Source organism: Conger conger, chromosome 16, assembly GCF_963514075.1.
Source record: "Conger conger chromosome 16, fConCon1.1, whole genome shotgun sequence".
NCBI lineage: Eukaryota > Metazoa > Chordata > Actinopteri > Anguilliformes > Congridae > Conger > Conger conger.
This window is the reverse complement of record NC_083775.1, coordinates 12,807,189-12,831,077: the sequence shown is the minus strand read 5'-3', so window position 1 is coordinate 12,831,077 and position 23,889 is coordinate 12,807,189. Positions and strand designations below refer to the sequence as shown.

The 23,889-nt window shown below is 39.9% G+C and overlaps 1 protein-coding gene and 1 pseudogene across 1 annotated transcript; both read left to right on the top strand.

The window, feature by feature from the left end:
• Positions 1-676: 676 nt before the first annotated feature.
• On the top strand, positions 677-7,764 carry LOC133115287 (sterile alpha motif domain-containing protein 9-like; annotated as a pseudogene).
• Positions 7,765-16,271: 8,507 nt separating this feature from the next.
• LOC133114049 (sterile alpha motif domain-containing protein 9-like) lies at positions 16,272-23,184 on the top strand. Its single transcript, XM_061223244.1, has 3 exons — positions 16,272-16,358; positions 18,194-18,259; positions 18,581-23,184. The coding sequence occupies exons 2-3, from the start codon at positions 18,256-18,258 to the stop codon at positions 23,182-23,184; spliced, it is 4,608 nt and encodes a 1,535-aa protein (XP_061079228.1). The 5' UTR covers positions 16,272-16,358; positions 18,194-18,255.
• Positions 23,185-23,889: the final 705 nt, after the last annotated feature.

The window sequence follows — 23,889 nt, the reverse complement described above, 5'->3', positions numbered from 1 at the left end:
TCACCAGAAGACACCCAGCAACTGGTGATGTCCATGAATCACAGATTTCAAGCAGTCATTGCATGCAAAAGATATCCAACAAAATACTAAACATGACTACTTTCAATGACATAATATTGCTGCATCCCAAGAATTATGGTGCCCTGCAATGGGGGGGACTGTGTATAAACACTGCTGTAATTTCTACATGGTGAAACCAAAATGTATTCGAATCTGACAATGTGCAAGTTTAACCACGTGTGATTTTTTTCTATTATAAATCTCAAATTGTGGGTCTTTGTCCCAAACATTATGGAAGGCAGTGTATTTATACGTGCATTTGAGCGTATGAAGTCAATAATAATCTATTCTGATTCCATCCTTTCTTTGGTCGTTAAAAATCTGTTTCAGTGTACAGCATCATGGCCGGCAATGGAGACAAATTGAGAGCGTTCATAGGCGCGTAAATGCGCGTGCACAAGAACGTTTTTGGATAGGGGTTTTCCTAGCCTGTAGCTAAACGTTCGTTTTATAGAAATCGAAACTTTCATGAAAGGAGTTGCGCGCCTCCAGTACTGCGTATGTAGGTCGCTCACATCCTTTTTGTGGTGTGGCTTTAAGGCTTTATTTTGTCGAACTAAAAAACGCCCAGTTGGCAAGGGAACGCGCATGCACTAGGTCAGGTTCGGTTATTTAGATTCAGAGCGGTTAGAGTAGTTATAAGTAGAATTTCCACTAGTTTTGAATTCGCTCTTTAGACCATTTTGGCAACAATCATTTTCTTCGCATTGATGAATAAAGCAAAAATAACATCCAGACGTGTCTATAGCCAAATGTGGTGAGTCAAAACTTGAATAGGCATATCTCTTGATGTTTTTAGGCGGCTACTAAGAAATGAATGTTCTTTAAATATTACATGCAGCCGTACATAGTACAATTAAATGTATTTACTGCCAGGTAATGTTACGTACATTAAGTGCTTTATTTAATGCTTAAGTGCTGGATAATTTCTCTCACCATGCAAAAATGCTGTGTCTTCCATCCTTGTGACTGGAAAACTGCTAGCTAGCATTCTAGCGGTCTGAGAGAAAGCTACCCGTGGTGTTAGACACGCATCACTTCATAGTGCCATGGAAAATTAGACGGTGCTAACTTTAGCCTGTCTGTTTTCTTTTTGTGATGTGACATGGACGTTTTGTTCGATAACTACTCATGGCATGTACTGTAGACATTGAAGATAGTCGCGATGGTGCTTGAAACACGCACTGTAATATTTAGCCTATATTAATGAGAAAATGCTAGTCCTTAAACAAATATTCGAATTCTCAAATTTAAGAATGAAAAATTACGTAAAACAATATTTCAGTGTTTTTGGAATATATTTTGACAATCCTAAGAGCCGTGGTAATTTGAAAAACGATGGGAAGTAAGCAACGCCCAAAGGGAGTTTGTGTTGCAAATTGTCGTAAAAACCCCAAATGAGATGGTTATTCTGAATAAGCTGTATACGTGCCCAAATAGTGCTCCAATAATCCGAATAATAGTGGCATATGCAGAATATGCTTAGTCATCATTCAAAGGTTTATCTGTGGCCACATGCACTAACCACAGTGATACCCTCCTTATCAATAAATAACAGGGACCATATTAGTTCAAGTAAGAACTCTTGCCTACTTATAAATGCATTACGTTGTTCAACAACATCAACACTCTGTTGTAGAAAAACACAAGCCAATCCACTAGCATACACACATTGTAGTCTATAAAACTATAACCAATAGCCAATTTTTACCATTATTCATCAGTGTCCAGAAACCACACATTTCTGGAGAAATTGGCCAAATCGTCTGTACAGTAGCAGACACTAAATTGTATGTACTGCCAAGCCTTCTGCATAAGCCTTTCAACAAGGTACGTCAGTCATTTGATAATAGAGACATATGATTGTGGCCCAGTCCCTATGGGTCTGGCAAAAAATTGAATGGTTTAAATATATTTTTAAAAATTGTCACTACGAACTATCATCAGGCACCAACTAGTCACCATACATATGCCGTAATCATTCAAAAGGAGGTATTATCCTGAAAGTTGAATAGTTAAGGGATGATTTGCAGCAGTAAACAGAAAAGGGTAAATTAAATGTTTTCAGTGGAACAGAACCTAAAGTTGGCAACATTGTCAAAAGTAACTTTCAAGTGTGCATTGAGATTTTCTTTTTCTCCAATTTCTCAGATTGAGAACAAACATCTTGAGCACTTTTCCTTCAAAAGACCAAAGCTATGAGTCAGTAATGGGTACGTATATATATGATAAGTTATCATCATTTTTAAATTCTGCAAACAAGTCATTTAAATTCTGTTTATCCATACTGTCAGGAGATTTGCCCGAACAGTTGGTAAATGGTAAATGCAGAAAAAGGGAAATAAATGACATAAGATAATGATGAGAACAGGCCATTCAGCCCAGCAATGCTCACCTTTTCTTACCACTATACTGTACCTAATGCTTAGTTTACCTACTGTAAGTGCTAGATGGTATCAAGCACCTTCTCAAAGAGATATGCTATGGCACAAATTAATGATTCATTAATTTTGGAAGGTTGATCTGCAAATTAAAACGTTGCTATGGTACATGCAAAGTGTGTGCATCTTCTTTTATGATAAATTTTCAATTAAAACAAGTAAAATTCCACATTTCACCACGTCTACAATTAGTAAAGTTATGTTTCTGCACTTCTTTCTACATTTACTTTTTTTATGTCCTGCTACATCTTCCTTCCTCAGCTGAATTGGCTGAAAAACCGCTTGAAAAATGGACGGAATCGGATGTGAGCTCCTGGTTAAGGTCAATAGGAGTGAAGGAGCAGTATGTTCAGAAGCTGGAAGAAGAGGAAGTGGATGGCAAAATCCTCAAGGAGGTGACCGAGGACTATCTGAAAACAGAGACTGGCATGAAGTCTGGCCCTGCTCTCTTAATAGTCAGAAAAAGAAATGAGCTTGTTGAGTCTTTCCAAGGACACAGACTTCAAAAGACCAAGAAAGCTCAAGGGAGCAGTCTCAACAGAGGAGCTGGAAGTACAAATGAGCAGCAAGGCACAGGTGATGTGACCACTGGTGCTGGCACCAATCAGACACCTACATACAAGGACCAATTAGATACTGGACTTTCCGCAAAGAAAGACTGTAAACCAAGGCCTTTTGGCAAAGAAGGCATTGACTTCACATACGTCAAGAATAATGTTCTACAGCCTGAATCTGGTGTCATCGATCTTATCACACCTTGCCATGAGTACAAATCCCTGGCAAATGCTACTAAATTGGACAGGACAAGGCTACAAGCAAAATTTGCCAAGGAGGTTCTCAAATTTGGTGCTGGATGCATGAATGTTCGAACAAATGGTACAATACACTTCGGTGTGATGGACAGTAGGGATGACACAGACTATACACATGGTGAAATAATTGGCATTCCTGTAACAGAGAAAGATATCTTTGTTGATGCGTTAGACTATATAGAACGGTGTTTTACTTCTGACAGCGAACACGTGCGCCAGTGTATACGCCCACCACAGTTTATCGAGGTCATAGACATAAACAGCACAGAAAAACGTTACATTGTGGAGGTTGACATCGTCCCCACAGTGAGCATAGTGAAGAACAAAGTGTACTCTGTCCGCCTTCCAAACTTCAAGGAAAAATCAAACAAGGTGGAACTAGAAAAGGAAGCAATCTATCGCAGAGTAGGATCCAAAACAGAACCAGTTATTGATCAAAATGTGATTGCCTTCTACCAACGTATGAAAGACAGAGATGATCTGAGAGAAGAGGCTGAAAAGTCACAATTTCTCAATGCACCAGATTTCTGTGAAGACCTGGGCAGGAAACTCACAATGCTTGTGACCAGCGGGAAAAAGTTCATAGAAACAGAAAAGTGGTACATCCTTGTTACCAACAAATTCCAGCAGGACCATTTGAGAAACATTGACTTTTTATTGAACATGAAGATTTTCTGTGTTTTTGACTTCGACCCAGATTCAAAAGTGTCTGGATTCTGTGGCAAATACCTTCAGCACCATGCTGCAAATCTACATTTCATGCAGGACTACAAAATCCGAAATGACATGAGCACCAGAGAATTTGAGAGGCACCTACACTTGTTTGAACAGACAAGCTGGATATTTTGCAATGGACGAAATGATTTCCTTGGAAATGAAATCCCTTGTGAGGAAATGACCTGGATCAAAACCAAAATCACACTCCTGAGGGAATCTGTATCGCTAATATGCAAACAGATCTTGCCGAAGGGCTCCTTCTTGGTGATCTTTCTTCTCACTTCCCCTGTAGAGAAGCCTCAGTTGCATACTTTCTATGAGTTTTTTACTGACATGGAAGGTCACGAAGACATCATATGCATTGCAGAATGTGAAAAAAACTTTCAGAAGTGGCAAGGCTTTACCGAGGCATACTGTAGTGCCGAAATGGTTAACCGTTCCAGCGTTGTGGGGATGAAAATGAGCCATGTGAATGCTACTCTGCAACGCATTCAGCCTCTGACGACTCGAGCGACCAAACATTTGTCAGTTTTCACAAAAGGAGAGTGCCTCCTTGAAACTAAAGAGGAGGAAAGGATGTACTCCTTAGAGATCCTGAGTGTTGATCAGTGTGATGACACCAGCGCCGACTTCATTGAGGCAGAAAAAGAAAACTTGGAAAGGCAGTTTTACCATGGCGGTAAAGTTAAGTGGCTGAATTTCTGGCTTGCAGAGAAGAAGTTTCTTGAGGAAATCATTCAGAGAGATGCATACAGGGAAATTTCAAAACTGCTCAGCGACATTCAGAAGAGAGGTGCAGACCAAGTACCTGTGAGCAGCATCAATATATACCACCATCCGGGCAGTGGTGGGAGCACAGTTGCACGACAGGTACTTTGGAACAACAGAAAAGACCTACGATGTGCAGTTGTGAAGCCTTCATACTCGGCAGTAACTGTGTCCGAGCATGCAGTTAAGCTACGTGAATACGAAGAAAACGACTCCCCACAAAAATGCCTCCCAGTACTCTTAATGGTGGAAGACTGTGAGAACGAATACCTGGGTGACCTACGGAATGAACTGATGACTGCCAGCTACACCAAGAGAATCGCACAAGGGACCACCTGTTTCATTATTCTGAGCTGCAGACGTTCACACAATCCAGAGAAAAAATGCAAGGAGTCGCCTATCCAGAATGTTGCTGTGACCCACAAATTGTCAGCAAAGGAGAAGAGGCAGTTCTCTGGGAAAAGAGAGAAGCTCGAACAACAGTATCAGCCAGAGTTCATCTTGACATTTGTCCTGATGAGTGAAGAATTTGACCCAAAGTACATAGAAGACTTTGTGGAACATTTGTTGCAAGACATTGACCACAAATCTGTTGTCACAAAGCTCATTCAGTATGTGGCTTTGCTCAATGCCTATGTGCAGAACTCCTTCATTTCCCAGTCTCATTGTGAGGCCATGATGAGAATAACCTTCACACCTTCACAATGGACAGATTTCGTCAACACACTTTTGAGACATCCTTAAGTGAGCAAGCTAAGCTTATCTTCATACATTTGAAAGATGACAAGACATACATTAATTCAATCCGTATCATTCATCCACTGGTGGCAAAAAAGCTTCTCCAGAAGTTGTCAAGTAGCCAGCACAAGCAAAGCGGAATTGCAATGGATCTTCTCCATGATGATGTGCTTTTTGAGAACAGGTTTGGAAGAGAGGAGTATGTAAAGTTTCTCAGAGCTTTGTTCATTAAGCGCTGCAGAATCATTAAAGGCGATGAATCAGACAGTTTATTCTCTCCTCTCATTGAACATGTGATGACAGACGAAAGCCCAGACAAGGCAATCGAGCTGTTAAAAGAAGCATACGAGCGATTCAGCAAAGATGCTTTCTTTGCACAGCAACTTGCCCGACTCAACTACACCCACGAACAATTTGAAAAAGCAGAACAATGGGCAGAAATAGCTGCAACAAAGATGCCCCAAAACTCCTACATCCTGGACACTAAAGGGCAGGTGTACAGGAGATGGTTCAATGCCAAATGTAAAGAGATTGAAAAGAAGACAAAGACACCACAAAACACAGCAGATGCTATTGAAAAAGCACTCAAAGCTATAGACTGCTTCAAGGACTGTCAGATGGCAGCCAAGTCTGATCTTCAAACCATGAACAATTTAGTGTTTTTTGCTGCAGTGGAGGTTGGATGCAACTTGTTGAAGCTAATATTTTCACTGCAATTGTTTTCAAGCAAAACTGGTGGAAGCTCTGAATGCCTGAAGTACCTGGTTACAGAATACATCCCTGAAGCTGTTAAGATTCCTTGGGAAAACTTCCACAGCAAACTGAAAAGCCTTCAGATGTCCATGTGCAGTGACTTGGAATGGATCTCTGAAGACTTCAGCTACTTTCAGACTGATGTAAATGCAGAGGAGGATGAAACAGTTGAGACATCAGAGTTCAGAATAAAAAATCCAAAGACCTGGTTGGTAAAAAAGAGTGCTGCATATGGAAAATATTTCAGCAGTGTTCCTCCCACCACAGCTCAGCAGCAAGGCAATGCAAATCCAATGACCTTGACTCCTTTCATGAAGCGCATGCAGATATGTCGTCTTGGAGGTGGGGATATAACAATAATCTTCTCCCTCCTGCATGACCCAAAAGTGGACAATCCAATCCAATTGCTGGAGGAAATAATATCCCTGTATCCTTCCAACCCACTGAATGCAAGGCTGGACCAAATGGATCTTGTGAACTACATAGCATCTCACATTGCTTTAGGTTGCCTTTCAACTCAGTCACCGAAGCTTGCACCAATTCAGTATCTTCAAAATCTCTGCCAGCAGTTCCCAAATGAGAAGAGCAAATGCTTATCCAGTGCTCTTTTTTTGCTCACCTTGCTTTTCTGGCCAGATGACAATGAAGATGATAAAGAAAACAAATACAAAATTGTCATGTCAGCTGTTGAATTCCTTGGTCGAAGTTACTGGACCAAAATGAAAGACATTCCCCGTAGGAAGAGGAGAATTTACACTCACTTATTCCTGAGTAATGGAAATGGACGGGACAAGATTGTACACAAGAGCAAAGTGGAGAGTCTCACGAAGAAGCTCCCTGTGTCAGAAAAGAGGATGAAGTGGCTAAGCGGGGAGGTGTGGAAAATGCCAGAGATTAAAACACTGTTGAAGCCTGTTCATGGCTGGACAGAGGATGGGAATGTGTTTCTCCAGGGTCCTCAGAAGAAGAAGTTCCAGATTCCAGCTTTGAATTCAGCCTCAGTACCCTATGGCAATGAGAATGTTACTTTCTACTTGGGCTTCACGTTTAGAGGGCCCGTGGCCTACAACATTACCGAAATAGCATAAAATGGGAAAATAACATTGATCTGCATCATGGATTCATCTAATACTTGTAAATATGTAATTAATTGCCATGGTGAAAACAATCCATGAATTATGATGATTTAAATTTTTGATAAAGTAAACCAATACAAAGTTGCCAATGTCAACTGTTGAATTCCTCAGTAAAAGTTACTGGACCAAACTGACATGCCCCATAGGAAGAGAATAATTTACACGTTTTCCTGAACAATGGAACTGGATGGGATAATATTGTACACAAGAGCAAAGTGGAGAGTCTCGCAAAGAAGCTCCCTGCGTCAAAAAGAAGGATGAAGTGGCGAGGTGTGAAAAATACCAGCGATTAAAGTTCCCATATTGTACACCTTTCCAATGTTTTATTTTAGGTCCGGATATCCATAAGAAGGGGCGGCACGGATGGTGCAGTGGGTAGCACTGCCGCCTCACAGCAAGGAGGTCCTGGGTTCGAATCCCCGTCGGCCGGGGCCTCTCTGTGCGGAGTTTGCATGTTCTCCCCGTGTCTGTGTGGGTTTCCTCCCACAGTCCAAAGACATGCAGGTTAGGCCGATTGGAGAGTCTAAATTGCCCGTAGGCATGAGTGTGTGAGTGAATGGTGCGTGTGCCCTGCGATGGACTGGCGACCTGTCCAGGGTGTATTCCTGCCTTTCGCCCAATGTATGCTGGGATAGGCTCCAGCCCCCCTGCGACCCTGATTGGGATAAGCGGGTTCAGATAATGGATGGATGGATATCCATAAGAAGACGTTTGTGTGGTTTTAAATACCAGAAAAAAAAGGATGAGAACCAGCTGTTTTAGTGACTGTGTCATTAAGGCTAATTGATAGCAATATACATCTGTTCTGATTGGCTAAGATGAGCTGGACGCTTGGCTTCGTTACGGCTACAATGTGGACCATGATGAAGCAAATGAGCATATTGTTGTGAGGTCACAACTTCACGGAAGTCCAAACAGCTTGTTTAAATGCACATTTTCTGGAGTTATTTGGGGACTGTCTTTTGATACTTTCACAGTGTTTTAATAGCACCTTAAACTTTTTTATAATGCACATCGCTACCGAAATGTAATTTTCCACAATATGGGACATTTTTTACACTTTTGAAGCCTGTTCAAGGCTGGACATGTTTTACGCACTTTTATTATTGCACTTACAGAGCTATGTGGTATGTTTAACCCTATATGTATGTTTTTGTTTTCATTACCCGACTTCTGATGGTCGACTTGGGGATAGGAATGTGTTTCTCCAAGGTCTTCAAAATGAGTTTTTCCAGATTCCAGCTTAGAATTCATGCTCAGTACCCTACAGCAATGGGAATGCTACTTTCTTCCTGGGCTTCACATTTAGAGGATCCATTTCCAAACACATCACTGAAATAGCATAAAATTGAAAATTAACATTGGTCTTTTTTTTTTTTTTTACAGTACATGCATACTCCCAAGTTGTTTTTTGTTTTTGTAAGTTATGTGCAGCAAATGGATTACGATAATTAGTTCATTTTCACCTCCACCAAGGTTATGTGAAGACAAAGACATATCTGTCAGTAATGGCTGGATTGCCATGAAATTGCCGGTCTACATTCACATTCCCAAGAGGAAGTAACTTATTGATTTTGGTGACTCCATGATGTTTCTTCCAGATCTTTTCTTATCAGGCCAAAGTGTTTTTTTAAAGTGTGATTGACATATTTCAAAAAGTAATGGCCAAATGGTCAACGTGCTTCGCGTGTTAATTTTCCCAGGAGGAAAGAAAGTGGCTAATTTTGGTCACACCATCGCCTTTCCCCTATTCCCACCATCAGTCCAAACATGTCTTTAAAAATGATTACTGGATTGCCAAGATTGGTTCAGTGCAAATTCATGTGAGGGAAGATTGTTGTGCCTTGGTGGAGGTCTGCACTCTACTGAGTGCATTCTTCCTAGTTTCATATTTTTATTTTTTAGTTTGCTTGTTAGTAGAAGTACTTCATTAATCAATAAGTCATGTTAATCATGTATACAGTATCTTGGGAGTCATTAATTAGAATTGTATATCATGGCATAGATACAGTCAATATGATGCATTCCAGTTACTGCATTCCACTCTGTCTAAATAACTGAACATACAGCATAATTAAATGCATCCCTTAACCCAGTGAATAAAAATTCCAAACCAATGTGTGTGTCCCTGCCTTTTGTACAACTAGTATTTACATCAAATTGCTTTACATCAGATCCCTGTACATTTTGTGCTGAGATAAGGAGACTTTTAACTGTAAGAAAATGTCTGTTCACTTAGCACTCCTACTGGTTCCTATTTTAAGGACATTTGCCATTTCATCATGAAGACCAAGGAGAAGGTCCTAATTCTGTTGAGTTGAAAATGTTGGTGGTGCAACCACAACAATTTCAAAATTCCCCTGCAAGGAGTGGTTGTCAACCGTGTCGGTATAACACTGTTCTGATTTACAATGAGTGAATGAACAATATGCAATTAATACGGTGTCATATGACCAATATAGTCGTGTACTGTTCTTCACAAAGTGATACCTATTTAATTTTTTTAATTGATTTTCCAATTTGCAATAAATGTCAATACACATGGCAACTTCAATTTTGAAATTTGATTCACCCTCCCACAGACACCTAAGAAAAAGTACATAAGAAGAAGAATTTTCTCCTATAAAGAAAAGGTTGTGCCAATATATGCTTGATTCTGACCTGCATATATAAAACATTTTAGTTCTGAATATTTTAAAAGATATATGCATGTTAAGTTGCATTTGGCTGATAATTCTTGAAAAGACATTAGTTTTCCCTCTTTGTGTAGATCGCTTATTCCCATTAATTCCACACAGGGAAGGGTTTTGTCTGCTCTTCCAGGTAAGAGGAATAAGGGGCAGCCTGTATCGTAGTGGTTAAGGTAAATGACTGGGACAGGCAAGGTTGGTGGTTCAAATCCCAGGGTAGCCACATTGGGCCAGCCATGTGTAGGTGTAGAGCCCTACGATGGTCACCACTGCTCGAATCCGCCCTTTGGCCAACCATGACATAAACAATGGAAACTATTTCCTTGGAGAATTGTTCCATAATCATGTTTGTTGTGTCATTAGATCTCCAGCTCCATTTCACTACGGATAGGAAATCCTTTCTGCCATCATTCTACTAAATATCTCAAATACAATTAAGGTATTTGGCTTTGTCCCCCTCACTCTGAACAATATGGGATATGCAATTTATTTTACGTACATTGTTTTTAATGGCTGTTATTGTAACTCTGTAAATCCATCCATCCATTATCTGAACCCGCTTATCCTGATCAGGGTCGCAGGGGGGCTGGAGCCTATCCCAGCATACATTGGGCGAAAGGCAGGAATACACCCTGGACAGGTCGCCAGTCCATCGCAGGGCACACGCACCATTCACTCACACACTCATGCCTACGGGCAATTAAGACTCTCCAATAGGCCTAACCTGCATGTCTTTGGACTGTGGGAGGAAACTGGAGTACCCGGAGGAAACCCACGCAGACACGGGGAGAACATGCAAACTCCGCACAGAGAGGCCCCGGCCGACGGGGATTCGAACCCAGGACCTCCTTGCTGTGAGGCGGCAGTGCTACCCACTGCACCATCCGTGCCACCTAACTCTGTAAATGTTTTTTTAATTTTTTTATTTTATTGTTTAAAATTGTTTAAATTATGGATGTTACGGCCCCCTGCTCTGTGCTACTTATTCTGGCGTTACTTCACAGGTGCCTTGTTGGTGGAGTACCTTGTTGGTGGAGTACCAGGTCGTTTGCGCAATTGGGAGCACCTGTGACCAGATGTTAAAATGTGCCTGACTCTTGTCTGAAGGAGGGAACTCTCTTTCCACGTACCTGTTGGTTCTTTTTGGGTTTGCATCAGACAACATTGCTTCAGCATACTTTTCACACATCCACTCACTGTGGCATGATTGTTGGTGCCAGGTACGAGTATTTCTGTAACTACTGATCTCCTGAGATTTTCATCCACAACAGTCTCTTGAGTTTACTCAGAATGGTGCGAAAAACAAACAAACATTCAGTGATCGGCAGTTCTGCGGACGGAAATGGCTTGAGGATGAGTGAGGTAATGGAGAAGGGCCAGACTGGTCTAAGCTGACAGGAAGGTGACAGTAATGCAAATAACTGCACATAACATCAGTGAACAGATCTCTGAACACACAATGCGTCAAACCTCTAAGTGGATAGACTACAGCAGCAAAAGACCTAATATGTCTAATAAATACCTAATAAAGTGAGTGTATATTGTCAAATAGAAGATGCAAAATATGTAACTGAGGTGAAAGGTATAGCTTATTAAAGTACAGAACCGTATAAACATATTTACACTTACACAATGAGGCAACATAAAAGTAGTACAGTAGTATGTATGTGAAAATAGCAATGTATAACAATATGTGGAAAGTTCTACATTAGATGTAGAACTGACATTTCATCACTACTGACATTAGATCAATTATTGCAATTTATTACATACACCAAAAAAGATTACAATGTTATATACAGTGCAATCTGTAATGTTTAGGACAAAGACATTTTTTTATTTGGCTCTGTTCTCCACAATTTTAGATTTGTAATCAAAAATGCATATTCTCAGCAAATATTGAAGGGCATGTTTACAGACTTTGGTTTCACCATATTGAAATTACAGTGTGTTTTATATATAGTAACAATAAACATCATATTTTTCTAGGCTTTTTCTTGCCTTTGGTTTGTATTATTGTCATTAAACATGAGGGCCAGAGTTGTTCCAATGAATGTCAAGGAAGCCATTATGAGACTGAAAAATTTAAATAAAAAGTCTGTAATGTCTGTTTTGTTATGCCAAACCTTAGGTGTAACAAAATCAACTGTTTGGAACAGCATTAAGGAGAGAGAACATGTAATGGGGCATAGGGCATGGCAAGCCAAGTAAGACCTCTACAGCTGATAGCTGAAGAATTCTCATCATAATGAAGAAAAATCCCCAAACATGTGTCCAACCGATCAGAAACACCCTTCAGGAGGCAGGTGTGGATGTGTCAGAGACTACTGTCCACAGAAGACCAGTCATGTCTCAGTGGGTCACAGACTTCAACCAGTCATGCATACAGAAAATATGCAGTAAACATGACTGTAATTTACATCACATAAATATGTCCCAAACATTATGGTGCCCTGAAATGGGGATTATGTATAAAAAGTGCTGTCATGTCTACATGGTGAAACCAGAATGCATAAAAATACCCTTTAATAAAATATGAGAACTTGAACTTTGAAACGTTTGTTTATGAATATAAAATTGTGGTGTAGTGAGCTAAATAAATGTTTTTGTCCCAAGCATTACGGAGGGCATTGCATATTACAATTCTTATGAACATATAAACACAACAACAGCAACAAAAATATCAATAACTATATATTGTTGTTTGTAACAATATTAGCATGGTGGATATGCATAGGTATTAAAGGAGACTGGGCTTGGGACTGGGGCAGTTGCAATAGCCAGGGCAGGAGGGAAGGTGAAGGCTGGGTCTCCTGAAGTACTGGTATTGTTCCGATTTTGCCAAGGACTTCACAGACCTCTTCGGAAGTACATCTGCAGCCTACCTGGGAGAAAATATACACGCCTCCACATGCTGATCACCTGGAGATATCAAAGTAACATTAGTTATGAAATGTATGAAAGTAACCAAGAGACCTGTACTAATTATACTGTGTGCCTAATTATACTGTAATGCCTGGCATTACAGTCATTATTGTACTAAACAAAGAAAAAAGTATATGTATTTACTGTACATTCATATAATTGAAGGTAACATGGGTGTAAATATTGTATAATATAATAATTGTGGAAACTGCTCTATTATTTAAGTACTTAGCTGGGCAACTACATAATATGGGCAAGTTAACAACAACAACAACAACAACAACAACAATAATATATTAATGGAAAATAAAGGAACATATACCAAGATGTCTGAATGACAGTAAGTTAGGCCTATGTCAATAAACAATTGGCAGTGAAATAAGAGCAACAATAATACATTTTATGTCTAAACCTTCACGAATCAAACGTGTATACAAATTGTCAATACTATTAATGACGGTGATATTTTAAAACCGTAATGTGATAGCATGTTAATGTAGCTGGCTACGACGTTGAGAAACAGACATGCAGAGACATTATCCCGTTTACCTGTAATTTTCCCACATAAAAAAACGAACAATTGGAACATTCAAAATAACAATAATACATCGGGAATACCTCAACAACATAAATATCATTCGAGGACCCGTTAATTGCAAAATAATTATCTAGATAAGACTTACCAAAAGGAGCCCATGGAAATGATTCGCGCCAGGCGATTTCGAATAGTTAAGGAATCCGCGCTGTAAGGACGTCATTCGTTTATCTCGGAACAGCGCCGCGATATCAACGTGCGGCCAAGAATATATCGCATCCGAAGTGATAAGAACTTCCGTTGAGAATGAATGGGAAAAGTTAAGGAAAGTTAAGCTGCGGCTAGATCCGCACAGCCGTTGGGCCCTAGAGCAAGGCCCTTAACCCTGCAGGGGAGGATTGTCTCCTGCTTAGTCTAATCAACTGTATGTGGCTCTGGATAAGAGCGTCTGCCAAATGTCAATAATGTAATGTAATGTATGAACTGCCGCAAATAGGGCTGAAAGACAAACGTTATTTCTGAATGTCATACAATACATTTTCTTTTATTGTATATATATTATATGACTCGATGTGGATTTTCTCAAAGTTTTCAGCTTTGATGAGTAAAAGATTCAGTGGTAGGGCTTGGTTTAACTGAACAGGCTTCTAACTAGTCAAACCAGACTGGGCGGACCTCAAGTGAAAAATTGAACATAATGGTTCGCAATTGTTGATTTCAGGACCTTCGTGGGTAAGAATGATAGACTGTAATGCAATACGAAATTAATGTATCAACAGGGTGAATACTGGGATCATCATCTATTCCACAGGACAGAACAGCGTCATGCTTCCGTAGAAGCAGAAAGTATGTACGGTAACGGGAGTTTGTTAGCTTGCTCATAAGGGACATAACTTTTCTGCGCCATGATCAGATTTCCTGACTGTGACGTGATTCAGACTGCCTCCGAACACGTTGATGAACTGTAGTAACGTGATAGTATACGTGAGCTCCATGAAGCCAGAACTTCCGGTCTGGCTTCAGCTGATTTGCATAGCTGATAACTCCAAATCTATAAATTGTTACCAAATAAAAGGGGACATACATTTAATCTATAGACCTATATCTGTAATATTGTACAGTCTTTTCTGTGAAATCATGTTCCCAGCAATTGTTGCTGTTTTTCCAGTGTGGTATGGGCATGCAATGCTATAGCCTTTCAGTTCACTAGCATATCAATTGCATAGCTAATTACTCAAAAACTATACATTGTTACCAAATGACAGGGGGTATACATTTAATTCAGACATATATTTTTAACATTGAACACTATTTTCCTGTGAAATAATGTTCCCAGTTGATAGCTGATAACTCCAGAACAATAACTATTGTGTGGGAACCACAAAGTGTCATTCTTCTGCTTCTTTCCTTTCTTACCCACCCAGCGAAGCCGGTGTTTCATTTCATCGTCCCAATCGAGTTGTCCAAGGGGTATTGTGCATGCACACATCACAATTAGGCCTATATCATGTTTAGCAGCACGCCCATACATTTATGCTACTTCCCCCCCTTGTTTTCTAACTGAAAGTTTTATTTCATCTTTTTAGTTTTTTGTAAAAAACTTTTAAACAATTTGTGTTGTTAATTAAACATTTATTCAGGTGTAGGCTGTAATAGACTTATTATCAGTTCCTTCAGATGTGATTAGTTATCCAAATTGCCAAACATTGATTGTAGTCAGCTACAAAGCAATAACTGGCTAGCTTCAATCATGTACTTTAAGGTATATTTAATTAGTTATGTCATTATAGTAGGCTACAGTAATTGGCAACTTTTTCAGGAACAGATATATCATATACTATACTACTATACTAATAAGTAATGTTCATTCTGAGTCATGATACACCTTTTAGCTCTACTATTACACACAGAGGTTGATGACATTGTTTATAGGCGACTGGTCTATGGAAGCATATCGTGGCCAAAAATTCTTCCATACTGTAGAATGTTTCAGCCTCTATTGTCTTTATTCATGTACTGTAGGACCTGTTTCAAGTAACATTCCGTCCATGTCACATCACCTAATGACGCACTAAGTATCAGTGCAGCAGCCAGCCACACCCAGATCAACAAGTATTTTTAAAGAATAAAACAAGGAGCTGAATGATGTAGGGTAACATAAATCCAAACAATTGCTGGGAATATGATTTCACACAAAAGACTGTACAATATATATATTTTTTAGGCCTTTTTCAGCTTTATTGGACAGTATATAGAGACAGGATGAATGGGGGCGAGAGAGAGGGAAAGACATGCGACAAATAGTCAGACGGTCGGACCCGAACCGCCGACGTCGTGGCTCACAATGAGCATGCGTTCAGTGCTCTACAGGCTGCGCCACCGAGACACCAAGATGCATTAGTTGTTTTGACATGACATGTAAAAAACATATGAATTGCTTAAAGGTACAATAGGTAAGATTTTTGTTAATTTTCTTAATCATGTTTTTTCATGTTTCTTGATCTGGAGCCAAACTTTACTTTTCCAGAAATCGAAACTTTCATGTGCATGCAGATAGCCCGCACCCTTTTTTATGCCGCACCTCAAAAAAGGGGGGGGGCTACCTGCATGCACATTCAATATATTCAATGATATTCAAGGCGTCTCACAGAGAAGTAGAACTTCAGGTAATTTTGAGTTCACTCTTTAGATGATTCATTTGCAATGATTTTCATCGCTTTGATTTCCGTCGCGTTGGGATATAAAACAACAATATCGTCTACACTTGTCTACTGCTAAATATGGTGAGTCAAAAATGAATCTCGATGAAAAAATAATAATTTTAGATCTTTTTCATTAATGGTTCCATCAATATGAAAGAGGTAAGGAATTGGCCGGATGGTCCTTACTACCTGGCAAACTTGGGAAAAACACGTTGCTACTTAAATAACGGAATACTGCAGCTATGATAGTCTACAAGGGCGCATATATATATATATATATATATATATATATATATATATATATATATATATATATATATATATATATATATAAAAGCAAACACCGCGTATACCGCGTCACTACGATTTATAAACGTTTCCAAACTGATATGTTTTTTGCATATTGACAAGAATACATTTTCTTTTTTTAGTTACAGTTGATGAGTTTATACGTTTCTCACCATGGTAGGTTTCTTGAAAAGTACATTTAAAAAACGAGTGTAATTTTTCAGTGCTTTTAAGACTAGGTTTGAATATCTTATTAGAAGCGATGTTATAAGTAGGCTAATGGTGAAGTTGGGTTAACATGAGACTATTTGTTTCGCTGCAGTGGCACAAGAATCTTATACACGTAAATCCTGCCATTTATCTCACAACACCGAGGCACATACAGTATGTTACATCAAATACGAGAAATACCGTCAATATTGCCGATAAAATAAAATAAAACTTAATTTTTTTACTGTATTGTGTCAAACAGGAATCCATTAACTTCAAATCAGTGTGTGAAATTTAACTGAACCAACTGTAACGCATTCACAGATGCGTGTTGAATTTCCAAAACTAGCCATCAACATAGAACAGCGCCTGTTTCGGTAAGATCTTTTTTTTATTTGCCACCCAACCGGTTTACCACCCAACACAAGCGATTATTTTTCTTACCTGCATGCAGTACGCATGTGATCTCCTGTCAGGTTGACCATGCCCATTTCGCTTTAAACAGTACTGAAAGGTCAATGTCCAAGTTAAATGTCAGCAATGTCAGGCTAATCTATTATCGAATAATGAACCATAATGAAATGAAAAATTTGTAATCAACTGATTTTAATACTTTTCATGCATGAGAGTCAAATTAATGACATGTAAAAAAACATATGAATTGCTTAAAGGTACAATAGATAAGATTTTTAGGTTAAAACATTGTTGCAAGACCATTGTAAATCTCTTCCTATCATTGAAAAAGGCTCACTGACATGTTGACTTGCCCTCTGCCTGTGTATATATACAGTTGGTGCCCCAACACTCTCTACCAAAACATTGTATAACTCCAATAATTTAAGCTCATTGGTTGAAAATTGGTTCTAATTGCCACAGCCAATAAAAACACCGTCAGTGCATTTACAGAGAAGGGGGAGGGATACAAAGTGTTGTGGTTTGAGGGTGTTTGTTGCTGCTATTCCTATCTTGACCGTCAGAAGTCCGAAATGATCTATTGTTCCTTTGTTAAGATCAACATGTTAAGATGAAAAGGGGTGGTCAAATAAGGGGTGGTGTTTTTATTATTGTAAAATATAAACATGAACACATGGCCCTGGGTACCTCTGCAATCTGTGAAAAATAAATAAATCTTCAGACTTCAGACTCCACAGACGCAAATTATCCAAATTGGCAAGTTATCCAGGAAGAAGGGGCTCTGGGTCCCAGTCTGGTGAAGGATCAAATCCATTATTCCTAGTGTTACTATTGTGAAAGTTTTGCTGTATATACAGCACATATACTAATTGTACGGAGATACATTACATCTGATCTCACCAAACTAGTAGTTACAGAATTGTTTTACTTTCTACACTGCCTTGTGTATGTGTTACAATAGTGATTTCACATTTTAATTGATTATATTGTCCAATGTTTCTCAGATGGAGTACACATCTTGAATGTGGGCATTTTTACTTCAAATGAACAAAGCCATGAGTGAGTAATGGGTATGTATACCATGTAATTTTTTGTCATCATTTTTTAATTCTGCAAGCAATTTCAATTTGACTCATCAATTCTATATTTTAGAATATATTCACTTTACATATTTTGGACCATATTAGTGTACAGCACCATATTAGGTTCTCCTATGTTTGCATAGCAACATGTTGTATGTTCTTGCACTATACATTTTCAAATAAAACATGCTATTCCTCAGCTTCTCATCCCTACAACTAGTAAAGTGTTCTTAAGATCACCTGTATAGGGATAGAAGATCATCTGCACATTTTCTGGATTTGATGTCCTGTTGTATCCTCCTTCCTCAGCTGAATTGGGCGACAAACCGCTTGAAGAATGGACGGAATCCGACGTGAGCTCCTGGTTAAGGTCAATAAAAGTGAAGGAGCAGTATGTTCAGAAGCTGGAAGAAGAGGAAGTGGATGGCAAAATCCTGAAGGAGGTGACCGAGGACTTTCTGAAAACAGAGACTGGCATGAAGTCTGGCCCTGCTTTCCTAATAGTCAGAAAAAGAAATGAGCTTGTTAAAACTTTTCAAGGACGCAAACTTCAAAAGACCAAAAAAACTCAAGTAACTAGGCTCAGAGGAACTGGAAGTCAAAATGAGCAGCAAGGCACAGGTGATGTGACCATTGGTGCTGGCACCAATCAGTCCCATCCAGAGACACAGACACAAAAGGACCAATCGTCCTTGTCCACTAAGAAAGACTGTAAACCAAGGCCTTTTGGCAAAGAAGGCATTGACTTCACATACGTCAAGAATAATGTTCTACAGCCTGAATCTGGTGTCATTGATCTTATCACACCTTGCCATGAATACAAATCCCTGGCAAATGCTACTAAATTGGACAGGACAAGGCTACAAGCAAAATTTGCCAAGGAGGTTCTCAAATTTGGTGCTGGATGCATGAATATTCGAACAAATGGTACAATACACTTTGGTGTGATGGACAGTAGGGATGACACAGAATATACACATGGTGAAATAATTGGCATTCCTGTAACAGAGAAAGATATCTTTGTTGATGCGTTGGACCATATAGAACGGTGTTTTACTTCTGACAGCGAACATGTGCGACAGTGTATACGCCCACCACAGTTTGTCCGGGTCATGGACAGCATAAACAGCACAGAAGAGCTTTACATTGTGGAGGTTGACATCGTCCCCACAGTGAACATAGTGAAGAACAAAGTGTACTCTGTCCGCCTTCCAAACTTCAAGGAAAAATCAAACAAGGTTGAACTAGAAAAGGAGGCAATCTATCGCAGAGTAGGATCCAAAACAGAACCAGTTATTGATCAAAATGTTTTTGCCTTCTACCAATGTGTGAAAGATAGAGATGATCTGAGAGAAGAGGCTGAAAAGTCACAATTTCTCAATGCACCAGATTTCTGGGAAGACCTGGGCGGGAAACTCTCATTGCTTGTGACCAGCGGGAAAAAGTTCATAGAAACAGAAAAGTGGTACATCCTTGTCACCAACAAATTCCAGCAGGACCATTTGAGAAACATTGACTTTTTATTGAACATGAAGATTTTCTGTGTTTTTGACTTTGACCCAGATTCAAAAGTGTCTGGATTCTGTGGCAAATACCTTCAGCACCATGCTGCAAATCTGCATTTCATGCAGAATTACAAAATTCCAAGTAACATGAGCATCAAAGAATTTGAGAGCCACCTACACTTGTTTGAACAGACAAGCTGGATATTTTGCAATGGACGAAATGATTACCATGGAAATGAAATCCCCTGTGATGAAATGACCTGGATCAAAACCAAAATGACACTGCTGAGGGAATCTGTATCGCTAATATGCAAACAGATCTTTCCGAAGGGCTCCTTCTTGGTGATCTTTCTTCTCACTTCCCCTGTAGAGAAGCCTCAGTTGCACACTTTCTCTGAGTTTTTCACTGACATGGAAGGTCACGAAGACATCATATGCATTGCAGAATGTGAAAACACCTTTCAGAAGTGGCAAGGCTTTGCCGAGACATACTGTAGTGCCGAAATGGTTAACCGTTCCAGCGTTGTGGGGATGAAAATGAGCCATGTGAATGCTACTCTGCAACGCATTCAGCCTCTGACATCTCGAGCGACCAAACATTTGTCAGTTTTCACAAAAGGAGAGTGCCTCCTTGAAACTAAAGAGGAGGAAAGGATGTACTCCTTAGAGATCCTGAGTGTTGATCAGTGTGACGACACCAGCACCGACTTCATTGAGGCAGAAAAAGAAAACTTGGAAAGGCAGTTTTACCATGGCGGTAAAGTGAAGTGGCTGAATTTCTGGCTTGCAGAGAAGAAGTTTCTTGACGAAATCATTCAGAGGGATGCCTACATGGAAATTTCAAAACGTCTCAGCGACATTCAGAAAAGAGGTGCAGACCAAGTACATGTGAGCAGCATCAATATATACCACCATCCGGGCAGTGGTGGGAGCACAGTTGCACGACAGGTACTTTGGAACAACAGAAAAGACCTACGATGTGCAGTTGTGAAGCCGTCATACTCGCCAATTATTGTGTCTGAGCATGCAGTTCAGCTACGCGAATATGAAGAAAAGGAACCCCCACAAAAATGTCTCCCAGTACTCTTACTGGTGGAAGATTGTGAGAACGAATACCTGGGTGACCTACGGAATGAACTGATGACTGCCAGCAACACCAAGAGAATCGCACAAGGGACAACCTGTTTCATTATTCTGAGCTGCAGGCGTTCACACAATCCAGAGAAAAAATGCAAAGAGTCGCCTCTCCAGAATATAGCTGTGACCCACAAATTGTCACCAGAGGAGAAGAGGCAGTTCTCTGGGAAAAGAAAGAAGCTCGAACAACAGTATCAGCCACAGTTCATCTTGACATTTGTCCTGATGAGTGAAGAATTTGACCCAAAGTACATAGAAGACTTTGTGGAACATTTGTTGCAAGACATTGACCACAAATCTGTTGTCACAAAGCTCATTCAGTATGTGGCTTTGCTCAATGCCTATGTGCAGAACTCCTTCATTTCCCAGGCTCAGTGTGAGGCCATGATGAGAATAACCTTCACAATGGACAGATTTCGTCAACACACTTTTGAGACATCCTTAAGTGAGCAAGCTAAGCTTCTCTTCATACATTTGAGAGATCACAAGAAATACTTTCATTCAATCCGTATCATTCATCCACTGGTGGCAAAAAAGATTCTCCAGAAGTTGTCAAGTAGCCAGCACAAGCAAAGCGGAATTGCAATGGATCTTCTCCACGATGATGTGCTTTGGTTTGGAGAAGAGGAGTATATACAGTTTCTCAGAGCTTTGTTCATGAGACGCAGCAGAGTCATTAAAGGTGATGAATCAGACAGTTTATTCTCTCCTCTCATTGAACATGTGATGGAAGACGAAAACCCAGACAACGCAATCAAGCTTTTAAAAGAAGCATATGAGCGATTCAACAAAGATGCTTTCTTTGCTCAGCAGCTTGCCCGACTCAACTACACCCAAGAACAATTTGAAAAAGCAGAACAATGGGCAGAAATAGCAACAAAAGAGATGCCTCAAAACTCGTACATCCTGGACACTAAAGGGCAGGTGTACAGGAAATGGTTCAATGCCAAATGTAAAGAGATTGAAAAGAAGACGAAGACACCACAAAACACAGCAGATGCTATTGAAAAAGCACTCAAAGCCATAGAGTGCTTCAAGGACTGTCAGATGGCAGCCAAGTCTGATCTTCAAACAATGAACAAATCAGGGTTTTTTGCTGCAGTGGAGGTTGGATGCAACTTGTTGAAGCTTATATTTTCACTGCAATTGTTTTCAAGCAAAACTGGTGGAAGCTCTGAATGCCTGAAGTACCTGGTTACAGAATACATTCCTGAAGCTGTTAAGACTCCTTGGGAAAACTTCCACAGCAAACTGAAAAGCCTTCAGATGTCCATGTGCAGTGACTTGGAATGGATCTCTGAAGACTTCAGCTACTTTCAGACTGACGTAAATGCAGAGGAGGATGAAACAGTTGAGACATCAGAGTTCAGAATAAAAAATCCAAAGACCTGGTTGGTAAAAAAGAGTGCTGCATATGGAAAATATTTCAGCAGTGTTCCTCCCACCAAAGCTCAGCAGCAAGGCAATGCAAATCCAATGACTGTGACTCCTTTCATGAAGCGCATGCAGATATATCGTCTTGGAGGGGGGAATATAACAACAATCTTCTCCCTCCTGCATGACCAGACAGACAGGGAACAAATCCAAGTGCTGGAGGAAATAATATCCCTGTATCCTTCCAACCTGCTGAATGCAAGGCTGGAACAAATGGATCTTGTGAACTACATTGCAACTCAGATTGCTTTAGGTTGCCTTTCAACTCAGTCTCCGAAGCTTGCACCAATTCAGTATCTTCAGAATCTCTGCCAGCAGTTCCCAAATGACAAGAGCAAATGCGTATCCAGTGCTCTTTTCTTGCTCACCTTACTTTTCTGGCCAGATGACAATGATGATGATAAGGAAAACAAATATGAAATTGTCATGTCAGCTGTTGAATTCCTTGGTAAAAGTTACTGGACCAAAATGAAAGACATTCCCCAAAGGAAGAGGAGAATTTACACTCACTTTTTCCTGAGTAATGGAAATGGACGGGACAAGATTGTACACAAGAGCAAAGTGGAGAGTCTCACGAAGAAGCTCCCTGTGTCAGAAAAGAGGATGAAGTGGCTAAGCGGGGAGGTGTGGAAAATGCCAGAGATTAAAACACTGTTGAAGCCTGTTCATGGCTGGACAGAGGATGGGAATGTGTTTCTCCAGGGTCCTCAGAAGAAGAAGTTGCTGATTCAAGCTTTGAATTCAGCCTCATTACCCTATGGCAATGAGAATGTTACTTTCTACTTGGGCTTCACGTTTAGAGGACCCGTGGCCTACAACATTACCGAAATAGCGTAAAATGGGAAAATAACATTGATCTGCATCATGGATACATCTAGTACTTGTAAATATGTAATTAATTGCCATGGTGATGACAGTCCATGAATTATGATGATTTAAATTTTTGATAAAGTAAACCAATACAAAGTTGCCAGTGTCAACTGTTGAATTCCTCAGTTAAAGTTACTGGACCAAACTGACATTCCCCATAGGAAGAGAATAATTTACAGGTTTTCCTGAACAATGGAACTGGATGGGACAAGATTGTACACAAGAGCAAAGTGGAGAGTCTCACAAAGAAGCTCCCTGCGTCAAAAAGAAGGATGAAGTGGCGAGGTGTGAAAAATACCAGAGATTAAAGTTCCCATATTGTACACCTTTCCAATGTTTTATTTTAGGTCCGGATATCCATAAGACAACGTTTGTGTGGTTTTAAGTACCAGAAAAAAAAAGATATACTGAGAAGCGGCTGTTTTAGTGACTGTATCATTAAGGCTAATTCATAGCAATAAACATCTGTTCTGATTGGCTAACATGAGCTGAACACTTGGCTTTGTTATGGCTACAATGTGGACCATGATGAAGCAAATGAGCATATTGCTGTGAGGTCACAACTTCACGGAAGTCCAAACAGCTCGTTTAAATGCACATTTTCTGGTGTGGAGTTATTTGGGGACTGTCTTTTGATACTTTCACAGTGTTTTAATAGCACCTTAAACTTCT